The sequence below is a fragment of the Sorex araneus genome, chromosome 5, assembly GCF_027595985.1.
Source record: "Sorex araneus isolate mSorAra2 chromosome 5, mSorAra2.pri, whole genome shotgun sequence".
Lineage (NCBI taxonomy): Eukaryota > Metazoa > Chordata > Mammalia > Eulipotyphla > Soricidae > Sorex > Sorex araneus.
In genome coordinates, this window is record NC_073306.1 from 10751309 (window position 1) to 10770282 (window position 18974).

An 18974-nucleotide genomic window follows, 5' to 3' on the forward strand; every position below is an offset into this window, starting at 1 on the left:
AAGACATCAGAATTAAAGAAAAATACTTACGTTGAAAGTGTTAGCAGTTAATGAAGGGTAAAAAATAGAAATTAATCCACTCGACCTGAGTAGGGTCAGATTTGCTTATATGCTATCTCATGAATATTTTCACCAAGCTTAATAATCACCAAGATAATAAAAATAGCCAAATGTATTAAATCCGTGTGCTAAGAACTGTGCTAGACACTTTGCATATGTTTTTCTTGGAGACAATAAAATGTTAAAAATTGCCAGTAGGTGAGTTTCTGGAATAATTTCACTTGATCTGGCCTCATGAGCTCATTGAACTGCAAGGTACAGTCTGATTAAAAAATCTCCTGTCTTCTTTTTTGCTGCAAGACACAAATTCCTGCAGAGACCTGGCAGGCATGAAATAGCCTCATTGGTCTGGATCTCTCGGCACTGAGGACTGAGGACATCGCACCCGCCGAACCGCTGGAAAAATTCAAGGCATTGCCAAGCCAGATGGGAGCCATGGCCTGCAGATTCTCAAAGCACAGAGTGTTTAGGAGAGGAGAGATAGCTCAGAGTGCTGGAGCACAGGCTTTGGGGTGGAGCAGCCCCCACAATGCCCCCTTGCTCTGCCAGGTGTGGCCCCAAAGGAAATAAAACAAAGAAGAGCACCAGACAGTATAACAATGAGTACTCTCCATTGATCTAAAAAGTCCTCACCCAAATGGCTCAACTGTGACAGTATTTCGGCAGACAGTATTTCACCCAGGACATACTGCATTGACTTTCCTGTGGTGAGTTTACCTTGCTAAAAGTATATCCACACCAAAGTTATTTTTCCTCTTTAGTTTTTAGGCCACCCCCAGGATAGGGGTCTACTGTAGCTCAGTGCTGGGGTACTGGTAATGGGTAGCACTCCCAATGGTGCTCTGGGGATCATGCAATGCCAGGGACTGGACTCAGGGCTCCAGCATGCAAAGCCTTTAGCTATCTCCCTGGTCCCATAAAAGCGGATTCTAATTTCTTCCACGAGGCTTATGATGCATTAGCAAAATGAAATGTGGTTTCCTAAGAGGGAGCCTTTTCTTTTTATTCCACAGTAATTGTAACTTATTACAAATAAAATACACCGAACACTTTATTTCTGGTTTGAGTTTTCAATAAAGGTATAAGTATGCATGATATGCTTGGGGATTTTTTTCTGAGCCATACCCAGCAGTGCGCAGAGCCAGTACTCCTGGATCTGCACCAGGAATCACTCCTGATGGGGTTAGAGAACCACATGTGTGCTAGGGATTGAATCTGGGATGACGGCATGCAAGGCAAGCGCCCTACCCACTGTACTGTCACTCTGGCCCCAAATATGTCTAATATACTTAAAACTAAGTACCATACCTTTGATGGGATATTAGTAATGTTCCAAGCAGTAAGACTGAAGAGGAAATAATTATTGGCACAATTATATATAGACCTGCATCATTCTGTTTTTCAATGTCATCTGAAAGAAAAATGCAATTTTTGTAATTCAAGAGATTAAAAAAATAACCTTTCTATATAAAAACTGTAGCTTTTATGTTTCATCACAATCTACCACCCCCAAATATAAATTTTTAAAGGAAAATAGGAGTATAGTTGTAATTAATAACTATTCTGTTCAGAATTATGCTGCTTGTAACTAAGCCAAACATTTTTTTCAGAATCATCACTGCCCCATTCTATTTACCTGACTGCTTTGAGATCATATGAATCAAAGCATCATTTAGAGTTCCATGACAATGCCAGAGAGATAGCATAAGGGGTAAGGTGCTTGCCTTCTATGCAACGAGACTCATTTTGATCCTCCAGCACTGCAAATGGGTCCCTGAGCACTAAATGGAATCACTTTGGAGCACAGAGCCTAGAATAGCCCTCGAACAGCAATGAATGTAGCCAAATGTTGCTCCACCCTCCTCAACAAAATAATAAGTTGTTAGGATCATTTTCTTTCAGCATCTGCTTCTGGAGAAGCCAATCTGAAACACCTACTAATCTCTGTCTTACTCACTGCAGACACCTGAACTTCCTTGCTGCATCTGGGTCACAAAGCTTACTCACTTGCTAGGTCTTTGCTAAAATGTTGTCGCCTTGTATCTGCAAAGATCTACTCAGATTTGTCAGATTTGGTCGAGATCGATCAAATCTTCTGTAGGTCGGCTTGAAGCCCACACAGAGAAAAACCCACTCTAAAACATCACAATTTAATTCCATCCCTTCATTTTTATTTCTCTTAGGGCACGTTTTTCTACGGGGCATTGTATTATATGTGGTTGTTTATGATCTATCACTCCTAATAGAATGGTGACCAAATTCCATAAGGCTGAGGATTTGTATTTACTGTTTAATTTCTAAAGCTGAATAGTCAACATATGTTTGTTGAATAATGAATGAATGAATGAACTTTCATAATTATTTTCATGGTAAAAACATCTCTCAATCTTCATCGATGCGCTTGTTCTCAGACAATTTGAAAAGTAACCGAAAATCAAGATCAATATTCAAAAATTATGTCTGTAACTCTTTTTCCAGTTTTATTTTCAGAGTAAAGATATTTCCTTTATACTACTCTAGTGAAAATTTTAACCTCATGAATTTATGCCCCCAAGGTATAACTTGGCATAGGTTAAAGAACTGCATACAAAATTAACAATTTTATGATCAATTTTTATAATGATATGCATTATTGGATAGCTGTGTATTTCCAATTCTTTGCTCTCATCAACTTTTTACCTAACTTGAGACTGAAAGTTTGTTTACCTACATGAGAATTCAGCAAACATTATATTGGTTCATTCAACTTCTTACTACCATACGCGACTACATGCCCTTACTGCAATCACCCATGACACAGCTAAATGAGACTCTGAACTCAAAAACAGAACAATCAGTTGGTAAATCACTGCTAAGTAGAAAGCCACACATCTCTATAAAGAAGAAACTCAAAGTGAAAAACTTTACCTTGGGCAAAACTATCAGTTATCTTTGGTTTCCCCACTCCTTCCATAAATACTGGGTAAAGACTGAACTGGTACTTCTCAATGGGAATAAAATGATCTGAGAAGAAAAAAAATATTGAAGATGATTCCTACTGAACTCATACTAATGAGTAAAGTATTTGCAAATTCTTTATTCAGCAATTCTTCTAAAAAAACACCAATAACATAAGCACCACATATCTTCCTTGTAACGAAAATAATTCTCCAAAGAAAACTTTAAAATCTTACTCAGAGAAAGAAGATCATAATTTTCCAAAAGGTTGTTCCAATGATAACCAACTTGTTGGGTTGAGGGTGTATAAGTTTTCTTATTTCTCTATTTAGAATATTACACTTTACCTCCTCTTTAAGAAAGTAAATACCCCAGAGTTATCAATAGTCTATCTTCATAGGAATGTAGCTTACTTTTTAGTTTTCTCAATTAAGGCAACAGGGAAAGTTTTGTAAACTCTTTTCTTTTTAATATTGAACGCTTCACAAATTTGTGTGTCATCCGTGCTCAGGGGCCATATTCATCTTCTCTGTGTAATTCCAATTTTAGCCTACATACTGCCAAAGTGAGCACAAGTTTTGTAAACTTTTATGCAAAGAAGATGGTAATGGTAACCAGTGTCTTAGCATTTTCTGGGAAATCTCAATCAGAAATGCAACTATTTCCACAGCGAAGTTCAAAATGAATTTATAAGAGCACTGACATTTTTATTCATCCAAATGCTGATTTATAAATACTATCCCACAAGAGAGAAATCTCTCTGTAACCAAAATTCTTTACCTGGTTTAAACACAAGCCAAGGAGTTACCACCCCACTACTATAATAATTAAATTACTTTACTTCTCAATCAGTAATTTGTTCTGACCGACTCACATGGAAATTTCAAGGCCTTTAAAATGAAGTTATAATGAGTATTTCAGATGATGCTTTATAAAGCGAGAATGCCAACCCTCAGCTTTCCTACTAAAACCTTTCTAAACTTGGAAGTACTACACAATGCACCTGTGGTCTGTACTTCAGTCAACCTGTGCGGTCACTGGCCCCCTGTGGGAGTTTATCCTGGTCTCCATTAACAGGTGTAGATCCTTTTACCTTCAGCCTGGTACTCAATCATTGTTACTGGTCTTATAACTTGGTACATAGTTTCAAGAAACAATTTAGCAGTAAACATCAAAATTATCTTTAAAAATCTTAAACACCACCAATATTCTCAAACGGTCAAAGTGGGGTTGGGAATTAAATGCTCTACAATCATTTCAACTATGGTCAAAGGATTTGGGAGAAAGCTAGACTCATGCTTGTGGTAGAGCAAAAGAACAAATCAGAAGAAAAATGATGAGTGATTACAATCATGTCAAATATTTAAATGCACAAAGAATCAAGTGAAATGGAATTGAATGTTTGTGGCAAGGAGTTAGAATCACTATATTAACATAAAAGCATGATCTCAGTTTCTAAATTTCCATTACCCAATACTAAATTGCTAAATACTAATACTGAAACCAAACTTATCCATAGTATCTTTAATCTATAAGAGAAATTCATAATTGAGCAGTAACTTACCATGGATATAGTACTTCTTAGCAGATGAAGGAATTCTAAGCCATTTCATTTCATTGTCTTCATTAAGCATTTTCCACTCAATAATAAAATACATGAGATTGTATTCACTGGGTGAAAGCACCCAGGATAGAATCACACAACTGCTATTTAAAGGATAAGCACTGAGTGACCGCACGATATTTACTGAGGAAAATAAAAAAAGAAATTCATGCTCAAACTCAATGTTAAAAAAATCTCCTAATATCCTTTAAGAACATATGAACCACTGGGTAAAAAGAGAAAGGAGAAGGCAGACAAATAAATATAAAAATCAAACTAGCAAACTTTGATCCAACAAACAAATGAAAATGTTGTAGTTTAGATAACATGTTTCTCTCTTTGTTATCCATCTAATATCATACATTACAGAAAGTGTTCCTCTTGATGTAATTGCACAGGGCTCTTACACTGACTGCACATCTTACAATTTTATATTTGCTTTTCTGTTTGAGCAAATTGAGTTTCCCTCCCTGCCCCGAGCAGAGCCCCGGCAGCCGAAGACCTCCGGAACCTAGCCACAATCATGCTCAAGCCCACTCTCCACACGCTCGAAGGAGCCTCACACACGAAGGAACTGGCAGAGGAACCCAGGTGTGCGGGACCAGAGGCTGAGATCTCCAAGCCTGCTAGGATTGGGACTGGGCTTCCTCCACCCAGATCCCCCTTTTTCCAGTAGAGTGGCAGCCACACTCACAAACTGCCCCCAGCGCCTTGTAATCCCACCAATGGCTAAGATCCAATACTATAAAACAAAGCTCCTGGAAGCAGTCGCACGACCTCTTATTGTCTAGTTCTCCCTCTTGGCGAACCTGGCAAGCTACCGAGAGTATCCTGCCCACATGGAAGAGCCTGGCAAACTCCTCGTGGTGTATTCAATATGCCAAATACAGTAACAATAACAGGTCTCATTCCCTTGACCCTGAAAGAGCCTTCAATTGTTGGGAAAGACAAGTAAGGAGAGGCTGCTAAAATCTCAGGGCTGGGACGAATGAAGATGTTACTGGTGCCTGCTCAAGAAAATCGATGAATGGCTCTGCTGTGCAAGTGGAATACTCTCGGTAGCCTGCCGGGCTCTCTGAGAGGGATGAAGGAATCGAACCCAGGTCAGCCGCATGCAAGGCAAACGCCCCTCCCGCTGTGCTACTGCTCCATCCCATCATATGAGCAGAGATGTGGAAACAGATGGGACAGAGGAGAAACAAGTTTCTGTCAAAATTCCAAACAGGCAAATTTTGGGAAGAGTCAAAAATAAAAGTGTTTCACACTGGAATACCACACAAGAGTGATTCTCTCCACTCTCCTCTCCCTGCTCACGGAATTACGTTCTCAATTTTGTGTGTGTTTGGGTTTTTTGTTTGTTTGGGGGCCACACCCGGCAGTGCTCAAGGCTTATTCCTGGCTCTGCGCTCAGGGATCTCTCCTGGCAGTGTTTGGAGGACCATACGGGATGCCAGGATCGAACCTGGGTTGGCCACATACAAGACAAGCACCCCACCAGTGCTTCCCTTGTACTATGGTGGAGTTGGGTTTTCAAAGCACAGATGTGAAGGGTCCAACACCTCTGCCAGATTTCTACATGAAAGCCTACAACACATATGTCAGCATCAAACTCTTGCTTCTCTGCCTGTTGAGATTTTCTACCTTGAAACGGCCTGGTCTTGACTTCCTCTCCAAAGCCACAGGAACTCCCCCTGGGCAGACTGCTGCTTGCTCTCTCAGAACTCAGTACTCTCCAGTCTACGCCCCATGTGGGGGGAGTCCGAGCTCCCTACACCAATTCCTCAAGAAGCCCTCTCTGTCCCGATGCCAGGTCACGCTGCCATTTTCCTTCTTTTTAAAAAAAATTTAAATATTCCTCCAGGAATACTTATCTGAGTACATCATAGCCATTCACTTCTATGACTAATTTATGAAAACCTATCTTATCTCTTGGGGTTTGTGAGTGCTCCAAACATTATCGCCTCCCCCTCCCCAAAACACACACACACACACACACACAAACACACACACACACACAGAGGACGTCCCAGCACTTAGCAGGGTGTAGCATTCAGTAAATATTTCTGGAACACATTTGTTGAAGGTAGTTCAAGTATAAATGATTGTGCAAGATGTAATGGAAATTACAAGATTACACTGCAGTGCAAAAGTAACCTTAATGTGAGGCAGGATACAAATTTTAAAAGGTAAGAGGCATTCTGAAATTTAGAGAAAAGGATGTGTCAAGGAAGTGGCATCACTCGGAAAGGCCTTCAGTGACTGGCTGGCAAAGATGCAGGAAATTCGTTTTCCTTTTCATTCTGTGCCTGTTTCCCCTCTGGAGAAACCCATGTTCCCTCTTGAACTATCTTCCCCTCCCTCTTGCCATTTGTTAAATTCTCAAACTCTCCTCATATTTCTCTAAATAAAACTATTTTACTTCAAAATAAATAAAAACTTAAAGTACACTTACACACACACACATATACATACATATACACACACAATCCAGGTTAGAAACATCTCCTGAAAATGGCTTTCAATTCACAGATTAATCATATATTAAAAAGTAATAAGCACATTCATTACTATGGGATTAATTTGCAAGTCTTTGCAATTACTTGTATCAATATATTGTCACATATATACATAACACATATGTATATATAAATTTGATATTATATATAAATACATATACATTTATATGTATTTACGATAGATTTACCTACAATATTCACTGGTCTAAAATGCTTAAGTATTGTATATTCTAGAATATCACTTTAAAAGTGTTTTGCACATGGAAATTCAGGGACTATTACATAATCCAGATCAAATCAGACTTATTTTTCAGACAAGGAAGAAAAAAATACTTTCAAATTCAGAAACCTGCAGAGTTCTTGAAGATTGTGCAGAATGAGAGGCGCTGGCCAGGGTCAACTGAGTCAAGGGAGCAGTGGCTAATCACCCTAGATCTCGTCTTACCTTTGCTCACAGGCCATGAGAAGGTCGCATTAGAATTTGCCAAAGAAATGCCAATAGAATTGACAGCTAGCACTGTGACCGTGTGTTCTTGCTCGGTCCACAAGAAGGTGAATTTCGTGTCATTTCCCACATCTTCTGCCCATGTTCTGTTGTCAGAGGTGTGGTGCTTGACCACATAGCTGCTCACACGGCACAACGAGTCATTTTTCGTGAGAGGCTGGAGGATAAACATGATCCTGCTTAGTTCGAGTGCAAATGGGCATTGGGTACCACCATAAGGTTCAAAGAGCTCTCAAAATTCCACTCCACGGTAGGCAAGAACAGACTAGACACAGCACTGCCTAGGCGGGGTCCTGGGGAGAGTCTGACATCAACTGGGTGTACAGAAGCCCCACCAGTGATTCTTGGAAAACTTGGATTCTTGGTTCAACACAAGGGTCTGAGGATGCAATGCAGCTTAGACCCTGCAAGGACAAGGACACCTGGACCACCAAGACCATCTAGGCCTCCTTAGCCATGCCAGGGGCATCCAGCGGCACACCTGGTTATTTTCAAGGACCAGGTGGTTCGAGGGATCGAACGAACCCAGGCCAGACATATGCTAGGCACATGTCCAAACTACTGTACTAGCTCCTGGCCTTGCCTTTGTTCCTTTTATTAGCAAATGGCATTAGAAACAAATGTGGGTACAAAGACAGTCCCAACTATATAGGAAACAAATGTGGGTACAAAGACAGTCTCAACTCTAAGAGACTGACTTCAAGGCCCGCTCAGCTTACAAATCAAGGAAATCTATGTGGGTATACTAGTCCCTAGATCACAATATTTCTATGTGAATCCCTCTAGATGCAGAGTAAGCTAAGCATGAGTTTATGTGGATGTCAAATCTGGTCCACTTCCACACTAGTCAGCCTGCCTTTCTACCCCCTGCTTATCTGGCTCTTCCAAACAGGACAAACTAAGTGGGCCCTACCACTCACTCACCATCCACTGACTGAATTCATCAGTCCCAGCTTGCATGGATAGTGGTGTAAGTTCCAAATATTCCCGTTTCTGTTATTCAAATAATAACAGAAAAAAACGTGGGACCCTGCAGGCTGGACACACAGGACTTGAGCGTTCGGTGGCTAAGAACCGCCTCCCCAGACCGGATGACGGGCAAGGACCAGGGAAATGGAGAAGGAACAGATGCCCTGCTCCAGGCTGGTCGGCAGTTGGTTTATTTCTCTCCTCCCTGGCGTTGTTCATCTCTCCCTTTATGGCACAGTCGTAGTCACCATCTTGGTCATAGCCCCAGTCATCAGAGTTCCATATCCTAGTCTCCTCCTAGATCTCAAAGTCCCAAAGTCTCAGTTACCCTTCTTGTCTTCAGTGTCTCCTCATCGACCTTCTCGTCCTCAACGTCCAGTCCCAGCGTCTTGTTTTCATCTCCTTCCCCAATGTCTACTCTCCTTCGAATCCTCTTACGTCTACTCTTATTCTGCTTCCTCTTGTTCTATTTCGTCTTGTTCTGATCTGTTCTGATTCTTTTTACCCCTTACAGCATAGTTAGATAGAATCAGGAAGGGTGGGGATACAAAGGTAGGGTTGAACATTATTGTGACAACAAAGAGAGGTAAGGCCACTCCTTCAGGAGATTAACTCAGGACAAAATCTCATCTGGAGTGATTACTCCAGATTACTAGGCCATCACCAAAGGGCGGGATTCCATCCAGGGTGTATTGCTTTCTCCTTTCCTCAGCTTAAACAGTCATAGTAATTTTACTTCTTATAATATTTCTAGCAATGTCATTTTATATGAACACAATAAGAGATATATTAAGCTTAAAGTTTGGCTCTTCCTGGGGACATCTCACTATATTCCAGACCACAGTCCTCAGGCCAGGTTAGTCTTTCCTAACCCCAGCAGGGTCTCCTTATTCAGTCACTTCTTTTGGGTCATGAGGGAGTTTGCCCATGACCGTGCTCTTAACTTATATTTAAGTATTATGGTGCTTGGCCTGGCTCATTTCAATGCCAGGATAACTCACAGCTTGTCCTGGGTCCATCCAGTCTCTCATCAGGACCCTGCTTTTAGAGTGCTAGGAATTAAGGGCAACTGAAGCTTAAGTCAAGTAAATATGAGAGCCCAGGAGTAAATATTATTTAGAAGTCAGTTAACTCCCATGTTACATAGGATAGCATTAGCTGTCTTCCTGTGTCTATCCAAAAAGGACATTGCTGAATTAACCATGCAAATGGCATAAAGGAAAAAGAAAAGCAATATAGGATTATTAGTGCCTGAATGAATTGGGTGTGCCTCAGTTGCACTGTTTTGGGAGTGGCTCAATAAACCTTAAGATCCCTGCAGGAGCAGCAAGAACAAGCCAATGTTATCCAACATAGTGATAAAGTCATTGTTAACCCATACCCCACGAGAAATAGCTGTCAACTAGAACACTATGCTTATGTTCAGCTTCTCTGCCTTTAGTTTCTAAGAATCCACACATTACAAAGTAACGAAGGACAGCACCTTCTCTGACCTCCTTTGATAAGGTTCTCATACTTTTGTTAATACAACCAAGTTAGATTCTTGATTAAAGTTTGGAATGCATTGTGAGATCCTTCAAACATTTAAATGGTTTATCTTTAGCCTGCATGAATTAATATTTGCTCCTGGTGCTAGAAAGTTATATGCATTTTGGTAAATGCAATGTACTCCCCCCAGATAATTTAAAAAAGAGTTTCAATAGAGTAAAAAATAAAATTCCCTTTGCTTTATCTTTTCTAATATGTCCCCATCAGGAAAAATCTAATGAAAAATCTTCCCTTAGCAGGAAAGACCATAAAAATGACTAATTTAAAAAAAATCTTCTCTGGAGTTATGCCTTTTCTGGAATATCATGTAAGTGGAATAATAATGAAGGCTTTTCAGATGGGCTTCTAGCACAAAGAAACAAGCATATAAGATTCATCTATGCCATTTTGGTGACTGAATAATTTCTTTTTTGTCACTGAATGACATTTTCCTGTATGAAAATGCCATATCATGTCCATTCAGTCATCTATAGAAGGATGACTTGGTTGCTTTCATACTTTGGTACTAATGAATGAAACTTCTATGGGTATTCAAGTGCAATTTTTTAAAAGATATAATTGGCACACAGCATTGCATTAGGTGGACAACAAAATGATTTAATCCCTATATATACTGTGAAATTATAAACAAAGTAAGTTTAATGAACATCCAAACAGAACATTTTTTTCTCTGCGGTGAGAATTTTCAAGATTTACTCTCTTACCATCCTTCAAAGATGCCCCAGGTGATAACTATAGCCATCACACTGTACAGTATATCCCAGACCTTATTTAACTTTAAGTGGAAATTAGTTCCTTTTGATAACTGTAACACATTTTGCAAATATCACTTTTGCCTTCCCATTACCAAAGAATAACCTTTTTGTTGCTTTGCACTCTCTTCAGTAATTTATTACCACGTTCTAAAAATTCCAACCATATTATAGCAACTGTGCATTGCTGTTTTAATTAGTAATTTCCTGATGACAAGTGATGTTTGCTATGGACTGTGTCTCCCTCAAACTGTAACTAAAGAAATCTGTTACTTTGGAGAAAAATCAACTGATGGGAGATAAAATTCTCTGAAAATTTCTAGGCTGACTAGCTATTGACGATGAATTTTGAAATGCCTATTAGTTGTATGTTGTCCTATAAATGTGGTAACTTCTTGTGTTTGGATGCCTTGATATATGCGGTGAAGGCTACATTTCCTGTTTAGATTTAAGCCCACATAGAATTTGACGACTTGAAGGGACACTTAGGCATCATCTAACCCAACCTAGGATTTATACAGATGCATAAACTATACAATCTACATGACTTTCCAAAACCACTAGTGAAAAGACTGAGGTACATTCATCCAAGAGCAGACTTCCTCACTCAGGGCCCGAGCTCTCCACACCCTTTATCTCTGTGCTTCTCTGTAACCACATCTCAAAATCAAGATGAAATCTGGCATTGCAGCACCAAGAACTGACAGCATTGCATGTAGCACTGTCTACACTTCCGTTGTTCATCGATTTGCTCAAGCACTTGTTATTGTTTTTGGTATATAGAATATGCCATAGGGAACTTGCCAGTCTCTGCCATGTGAGCGGAATTCTCTAGGCAGCTTGCCGGGATCTCCGAGAAGGACAGAGGAATCGAACCTGGGTCGGCCACATCCAAGGCAAACGCCCTACCCACTGAGCTATCACTCCAGTCCACAGCATTGCATATAAAACTAAAATTTAGGAATAATGGAAGAAGCAAGAATACCTTCCAAAGTAAAGTGACATTTCTCTCTTCTTTAGTTGTAGCTTCATCAATCATTCTCCAAAATTCGGGGCCTCTGGTAGGAACTGTAGAACGAGGCACACAAGTTGGATTTGGTATTTTCAGAAAGAAGTATTTTTCAGTCGTGTTTGAAACCCCAAAAGCATTTTTAAGACACGTTCAAACACACAAACACAAGCCCCGCAACCCTGCAGACCTTTTATATCCGTGACAACTGTGTAGGCTGGAGCACTCCAGTTGCTCCAATAGCCGAGTCCGTCCAGCCTCTTACAGCGAACCTGAACAGCATAGACTGCACACAGGTCGGTCACGGGCAGGCTGGCTGACCTGGACTTGGCATCATACACCTCATGCATCTGTAAGATAAGCCAAAGCATTGGACTGCTTGTTACTGACACATGGAAGGAAGGGTCTCTGAAGTGCATTTAGTTTAGTGTGGTTCCCAAACTGAGAGAGAAGGAGCTTTGTTCCTTCTGGATGCATTGAATACTCGTATTGGGTTTGGCTTGTGAACACCCAGCCCCAGAAGAACTAGTTATCTTGCTATGTTCTTGTGAAATGATAAACTTTTTAGACTGGAACTGCCATTTAGATTTCCAATCACTCCATTAGCAAGTCTCTGTCCATGAAAATAAAACAAAAAAATAAATAAATGCTCTGTTTACTAACATTTTTTGTCTAGTGGTTAGACTGGGTCTCTATTGTACAGAATCCTTGATGCTCTCTTTCAGATGTTATAGTAATGGCTACACTCATTTCCATTTAAGTCACTGATTTAATTGACAGAATTTGAGTTCCTGATAATTTCAAGTCTGCAGGCTGCCACTAGAAATCTGAAGTGGTTAGCCTTCCTAGGAACCCTTATCACTATGGGTACGATTGTGATTGGTTGGCAAAAGCAGCTTCTAAAATGTGTCCCATGGAATATGACTATGAAAGAATTTACTATGTTAGAAGAAGAGGAGTTTCTTGGTCAAATCAGTATTTAAAAAAAACTTTTTAAAAAGTGAGATCACACTGGACCTTTATTAGGTGATGCACGGGTCTAAACATTGAAATATACCACAATATGGGGTTTCCTACATTTACCAGTCTCTTGATCTTTTCTCAAGAGACACTTTATGCAAGCAATGTTCTCTAAAACTCACTTTGGGAAGTAATGGATTGCAGCCCATTTTATTTCTTAAGCAGGTTTATGCCAAGTACATTAACAAAAATAGCTACAAAAATACAAAGAACTACTTTTATGCCAATAAAATTAATATTGTGCAGTAAAATCACAACATCTTAAGAAACAGCATTCAGTGAAGCAAGATAAAGAAATTTCTAGGTAAAAGGTACCTTCCATTGTACTTCTTTTTCATTTAATCTGTAGCGAATCTGAAACTGCAGACTATTCTCTGGAAAGACTGGCTTTTCCCAAGATATTTTCAAAAGTCCAGTGTTGACAGTAATTTCTGCTTTCACTCTAGATGGGGGCAGTGGTTTCACTGGAAATTTTAAAATGAATAAAAGTATTATGTAACAGTAATTTAACCAGGAATGTATTGTTTAAAAAAATTATAATCTTTCACACGTTACATTTCTAAGGCATCATCTCTTTTTCAAAACTACCTCATCCGTTGTCTCATTGCATCCCCTACAAACTTTATATGATATTGAGATTGGCTCGAATATGCAGAAGCCTGAGTTCTCTCTTGAACATGTATTTTCCTCCCTGTCTTCTCACATGTCTCTAAATTTCTTTTGGTTAAAAACTATTTTACTTTACTTAAAAAAAAGCTGATGAGAAATTAAGTCACTGGCCCTCAAGTAAAAGGGACCACACATGAAATCTCTCAATAGAAAACACTTTTGATTTAGAGTTGGAACTTAAAGCCAAAACAGAACAAAACACTATCCCCTCCCCCACACACACACACACACACACACACACACACTACAAAAACTCCCTACTCCCTCCCCAATGCAAACATACCAAGAACAAAAAATAACCATCAAGCATGTTTCAAACTCTTCCCTCTCCTTGTGGCATTTCTAGGTTAAAGCTAGAGGCAAAACTTGCAGAGTGAAGCCTTAGTTTTTCCATCTTGGGCTTTCACAGGACAGCAATGGAGAAGAAGTGCACCAGAAAGATGGGCTTTTAAAAATATAAAGTAAAAAACTATATGAAGACAACATATTTGGAGACTAAAAGTTCTAAAGCCTAAACACAAAGCAGTGGATCCTCTGAAGTTCTGATTCATCAGCAACAGCCTAAACCTTTCTTGGAAGGTAGTTTTTCTTGCTTCCTCAATTTTCACACACAGAAGATGTTTTACACCAATCAGTTATTAAACATTTCGTTGTGTAAACAGCCAATGAAGAAACAATGAATATTTGAGAAATCCTAAGACATTAAATCTGATTTTATTTGCCTGGATCATATAGCTGTCACTAATCATTTCCATTAAAGCCTGATGGGCAGAACAGTTATTCTGAAGTATAATAATGTATAAGGGATGTTCCATCTGGCATGGCTACTAAATAGTGAGCTGGGGGGTAGTTAGCAAACCATTCAATCGCTAGAATTTCTGTAACTGGACCAATCTTGTAAGATCTGTAAGAGGTGAATCCAGCATTTGGGTCTACCAGTTGCAATTTCCACAGTTTTCTAGAACTCAGTAAATAATACAAATCTGATCTAAGTTTCTTATTTTAGTACCAGAGTACTTATTTTAGTACCTAATTCAAAGGTTGAGTATAATAATTTCAAATATTCAGTTGTAGAACCGAACTCATGGAATATTTATCCTCTACTATGTATAGATGAGTGCGTATCCGTGCATAGTTATGGGCTGACTGGTAGCAAAGTTCTTCGCCCTCCTAGGATATTTAATGCCAGAGAAGCATTACTTAGGGCAATGTCAATATGAATGGGAACAAACTAAATTATTGGGCGTGGGAGTGATCAACTAATTTGAACGATATATTGGAAAAAGTTTTTTGCATCATAGAAATTTATCCTATGGTTAGAAAAAGATGTGTACTACAGACAGATCTTGCCTTGTACAGCTGAAGTACTGATTTTGTTTTGTTTTTCACAAAGTCTTTTGTTTCTTAGTGTCCCAAAAATCAGTACTCCGCTTAAAGAAAACTGGAGAAAGTAAAAATGTTCTGTGTTTACAAAGATAAATGGGGCTTCTCTGCCCAGAGAAGAGATGAAAGCATTCATCTACAACTGAAAAGATTAAAAGTTCTGTCCTCACTTCCCCTGCACCAACCGCGGTTACCTTTCAAAGCCTTCAGCCCCATGGCCAAGCCTCCTGCCAGTGGCCAATTCAAGGCAGGCAAGAGCCAAGACAAGCAATTATTCCCCATGACAGCTGGACTGAAGATACACTGAGAGTCAAGCATCTGTGGTCTACAGGATGCAAAAGCCAAACTGAAGGTTGCAGCTGGGTTGAGTGAGTCTCTGAGTGTCCTTCCCATACCACGTGTCCACTTTGTCTCTCCACCATGTACTGACAATTTGCATGATTTTTCAGAAGTTCTATTATCCGAGTAGGAGTTTTATCAAGCTTTCACCTTCCTGTCCTTCCGGAAGCCTCGGTAGTCACATCCACATCCCCAGTTGAAAAGCTACTCCAGGCTTACCGACCCGATAAAAATATCCAATGCCCTGAACAAACACCAGAACCTCTTGGCACCTGTATTTCAAATCATAATGCATAAAAGGAAAAGGAGAGAGAAAGAGAGAGCAAGAAGGAAAGCGCCTCTCATAGAGGGAGGCTGGGGGTTGGGGATGGTGGTGGGGAAACAGGGGATATTGGTGGTGGGAAATGTACACTGGTGGAGGGATGGGTGCTGGATCATTGTATGACTGAAACCCAATTATGAATAGCTCTGTAATGGTCTATCTCACGGATATCCAATTTAAAAAATTTTTTAAAAAGTAATGTGGAGTTCATGCCCAATTCAATCAGCTTAATCAATGGCGGAGTATGATAGCAGTACTCCTACATTAAAAAAAGTTATCAAGCTTTTTCACTACTATTATATAGGTTGCTCGAGCAAATTGATGAGCAACGGAATGATAGTGATACAGTGATACGATGATTATATAGTTTCGAGTGATAAGTGATCTGTGGTCTTTACTGCTAAGTGATATTACCATCGTCTTTGTTTTGGGGTGTCTACACCAGATGGTGAACTTAATCTATACACATAGTTTGTGTTCTGATTGCTCTACTGACCAACTGTTCAAATCTCTCTTCCTCTCCTCAGGCCTCCCTATTCTGGCACACAACATTTGTGAAATAACAACAATTGGTAATCCTCACTCTAACTGTTCTAGTGAAAGGAAGAGTCATATGTCTCTCACTTGAAATCAGGCTCGGTGAGGATGTCACATCTAAAGCAGGAACCAAAAGCGAGATTTCTTGTGCCAATTAGTCAAACCATGAATGCAAAGAAAAAGGTCTTGAAGAAAATGAAAAGTATACTTCAGAAGGCATACAAATGATAAGAAAGCCAAAAATAGGTTGGCTTTAAATAAATATAAATATATGTATATATAGGGGGATCCATTTCAAAATGTTACTACTCATAGACAAGGCACATGATACCAAATATGGAGCAAGTTTTGGTTGCGTAGATACAAGATCAACCTAACCAGAATATTCTCTAAAGCCAAAGACTTATTTGTTGTAAGGGTCCCATTTTTTTCAGCTTTATGATGACTGAGAAAGGTGAAGGAGCTGTAGGAGAAAAGTTTGGAGTTAGCAGAGGTTTTTTTGGTTACTTTTTTAATGAGGTGGGGGGTACTGTCTATAGTATCAAAGTGCTCTGCTATACAAGCAGAAGCAGTAAGTGCTGATAGAAAAGTCAGAGTATTCCCCAGAATCTCTAGCAAAGATCACTGATGAAGGTCCTACGCGAAACAATAGATTTTCAAAGTAGGCAAGCAATTTACTTTTGGACAAAGAAACCATCTAGGACTTTCATGGTTAAAGAAGTCGGTGTCCGTATCAAAGTTTCAAAGGAAAGATTGACTCTTTTGTCAAGGGTTAATGATGCCGATGATTTAAAGTTAAAGCCAATGCTTGTCAATAATCCCTAAGTCCTAAGACCCTAAATAGTTATTCAAAAGTTATATTTTTATTTCTTTTATTAATTCACCGTGTGGAAAGTTACAAAGCTTTCAGGTTTAAGTCTCAGTTATACAATGCTCAAACGCCCGTCCCTTCACCAGTGCACATATTTCAAAAGTTATTATGCCTGTGCTCTTTGAATGGAACCACAAAGTCTAACTGCAATCACATTCCTTAATAATAAGGCTTCCTCTAAGCTATACTTTAAGCCCACTATTGTTCAGGAAAAAAAGGGAGATAAAATATTACTACTCATAGACAAGGCACATGGAACCCAAGAACTCTGATGAAGAAATACAAAGAGATCAACGTTGCCATGCCTACCAACACAACATCCATTCTGCATCCCAAAGGTCAAGGAGTCTTTGAGCATTTCAAGTCTTATTTAAGAAATAACATTTTAAGGTTGTAGTTGCCAGAGATGGTGAGTCCTTCTTGTGGATAAGCAAAGAAAGGCAGGCTGGGGGGGGTACGTAGGGGTGGGTGGTGGCAGTAGGGATATAAAAGATATTGGTAAGAAACATATACTGGTGGAGGGATGGGTTTTGGAACATTGTATGACTGAAACCTAATCACATAAGCTTTGTAACTGCATCTCATGGGGATTCAATTTTTAAAAATTGAATTTTTTTTTAAATAGAAAGCAATTTCCTGAGATGAAATCATCTCCTGGTGAAGATGCTATTGAAAGGGTTTAAGATTCCCAGATTTATTCAGCCTACTACTTCCTTTTGGGGGGGGGGAAAGTTACTCAACACCCTCTGAAAATCAACTTCTTTTAAACAACAAAGAGAAAGTGCCACCCAATTACATATGAGGCTATCACTGCTCTATGCCCACGCCCACCATCCCAGCTTCCTGTACCAGGCTTCAGGACCCAGCTGGGGAAAGAACATTTAAGAGTGTCCCATAAATTTAGCGGGCGGAGCAGTAGCAGGGTTTAAGAGGATGGACTCCAGTTTTGAAAGAAGTTCTATTGGTCTTTCAAAAAAATTATAAGCAAACTGCTCTCAACAAGCATCACATGCTAGAGAAATCTTTTAAGAAAGGAAATGTCAACCACTAAGGGAAAACCACATTGACTTATTTTAAAAAACTGCCTCGGTCTTCAGCGAGGACCATCCTGATTAGTCAGCCACCATCGACACTCAGGCAAGACCCTCCGCCAGCAAAACAGTTACAACCTGCCAAAGGTCGGATGAGACTAGCATTTAGCACTGCAGGCCTGTCGTCCCATTGTTCATCCATTTGCTCGAGCGGGCACCAGTAACGTTCTCCATTGTGAGACTTGTTGTTACTGTTTTTGGCATATCAAACACGCCACAGGTAGCTTGCCAGGCTCTGCCATGCAGGCGGGATACTCTCGGTAGCTTGCCGGGTTTTCCAAGAGGGAAACTGAACCCAGGTAGGCCGAGTGCAAAGCAAATGTCCTACCTGCTCTGCTATCACTCCAGTCTAGCACTTAACAATAGTTTTAAATCCGTATTAAAATTTAGCAGATATTATACTATCACTTATGTAATAGACTACAGTACAATATAAGCATAATATTTGTGCGTGTTTGGAAAACAAATTAAAATGTATGTGACCTGCTTTATTGGGAAGCTCCCTTTTTTGCAATTTTGTAAAATCACACCAGCAATATCTCAGAGATGTGCTTGTAATTACTGAAACCTGTAATAATCCAATTGTATTTGGGGATAGACTTCCCCAAGAGAATAGTAAATAGCACGGAGAGACATTCTTTTACATGTCAGCTGCACAACAACATATGCATCATTTCTCAAAGATTTCACAGCTATATCGGAGGGCTTAAAATTTTTCTATGGCTCTCAATACTTTGAAATACAAATACTTATTTCAAAGGCTGTTTAAAACATCATGATGAGTGTTGTCATCCTCGTTCATTATTTTCTTTTCTCTTCTTCACTTCATTTTAGGTAGTCTTA

General features: G+C 39.6%; 1 protein-coding gene and 1 non-coding gene across 2 annotated transcripts in view; both read right to left on the reverse strand.

The window, feature by feature from the left end:
• The window catches only part of LEPR (leptin receptor), an 86609-nt gene that overhangs the window by 19951 nt on the left and 47684 nt on the right, over positions 1-18974 (reverse strand). Inside the window, exons 12-18 of the mRNA XM_055139764.1 lie at positions 13235-13383; positions 12090-12249; positions 11876-11958; positions 7562-7778; positions 4562-4744; positions 2968-3063; positions 1369-1471 (exon numbers count right to left, since the gene is read on the reverse strand). Coding sequence (XP_054995739.1) covers positions 1369-1471; positions 2968-3063; positions 4562-4744; positions 7562-7778; positions 11876-11958; positions 12090-12249; positions 13235-13383 — 991 coding nt within the window. The remainder of the gene's footprint in view (positions 1-1368; positions 1472-2967; positions 3064-4561; positions 4745-7561; positions 7779-11875; positions 11959-12089; positions 12250-13234; positions 13384-18974) is intronic.
• Positions 3464-3570, reverse strand: LOC129405280 (U6 spliceosomal RNA). The gene has a single exon (XR_008630460.1). It is a non-coding gene; the product is annotated as a U6 spliceosomal RNA (small nuclear RNA).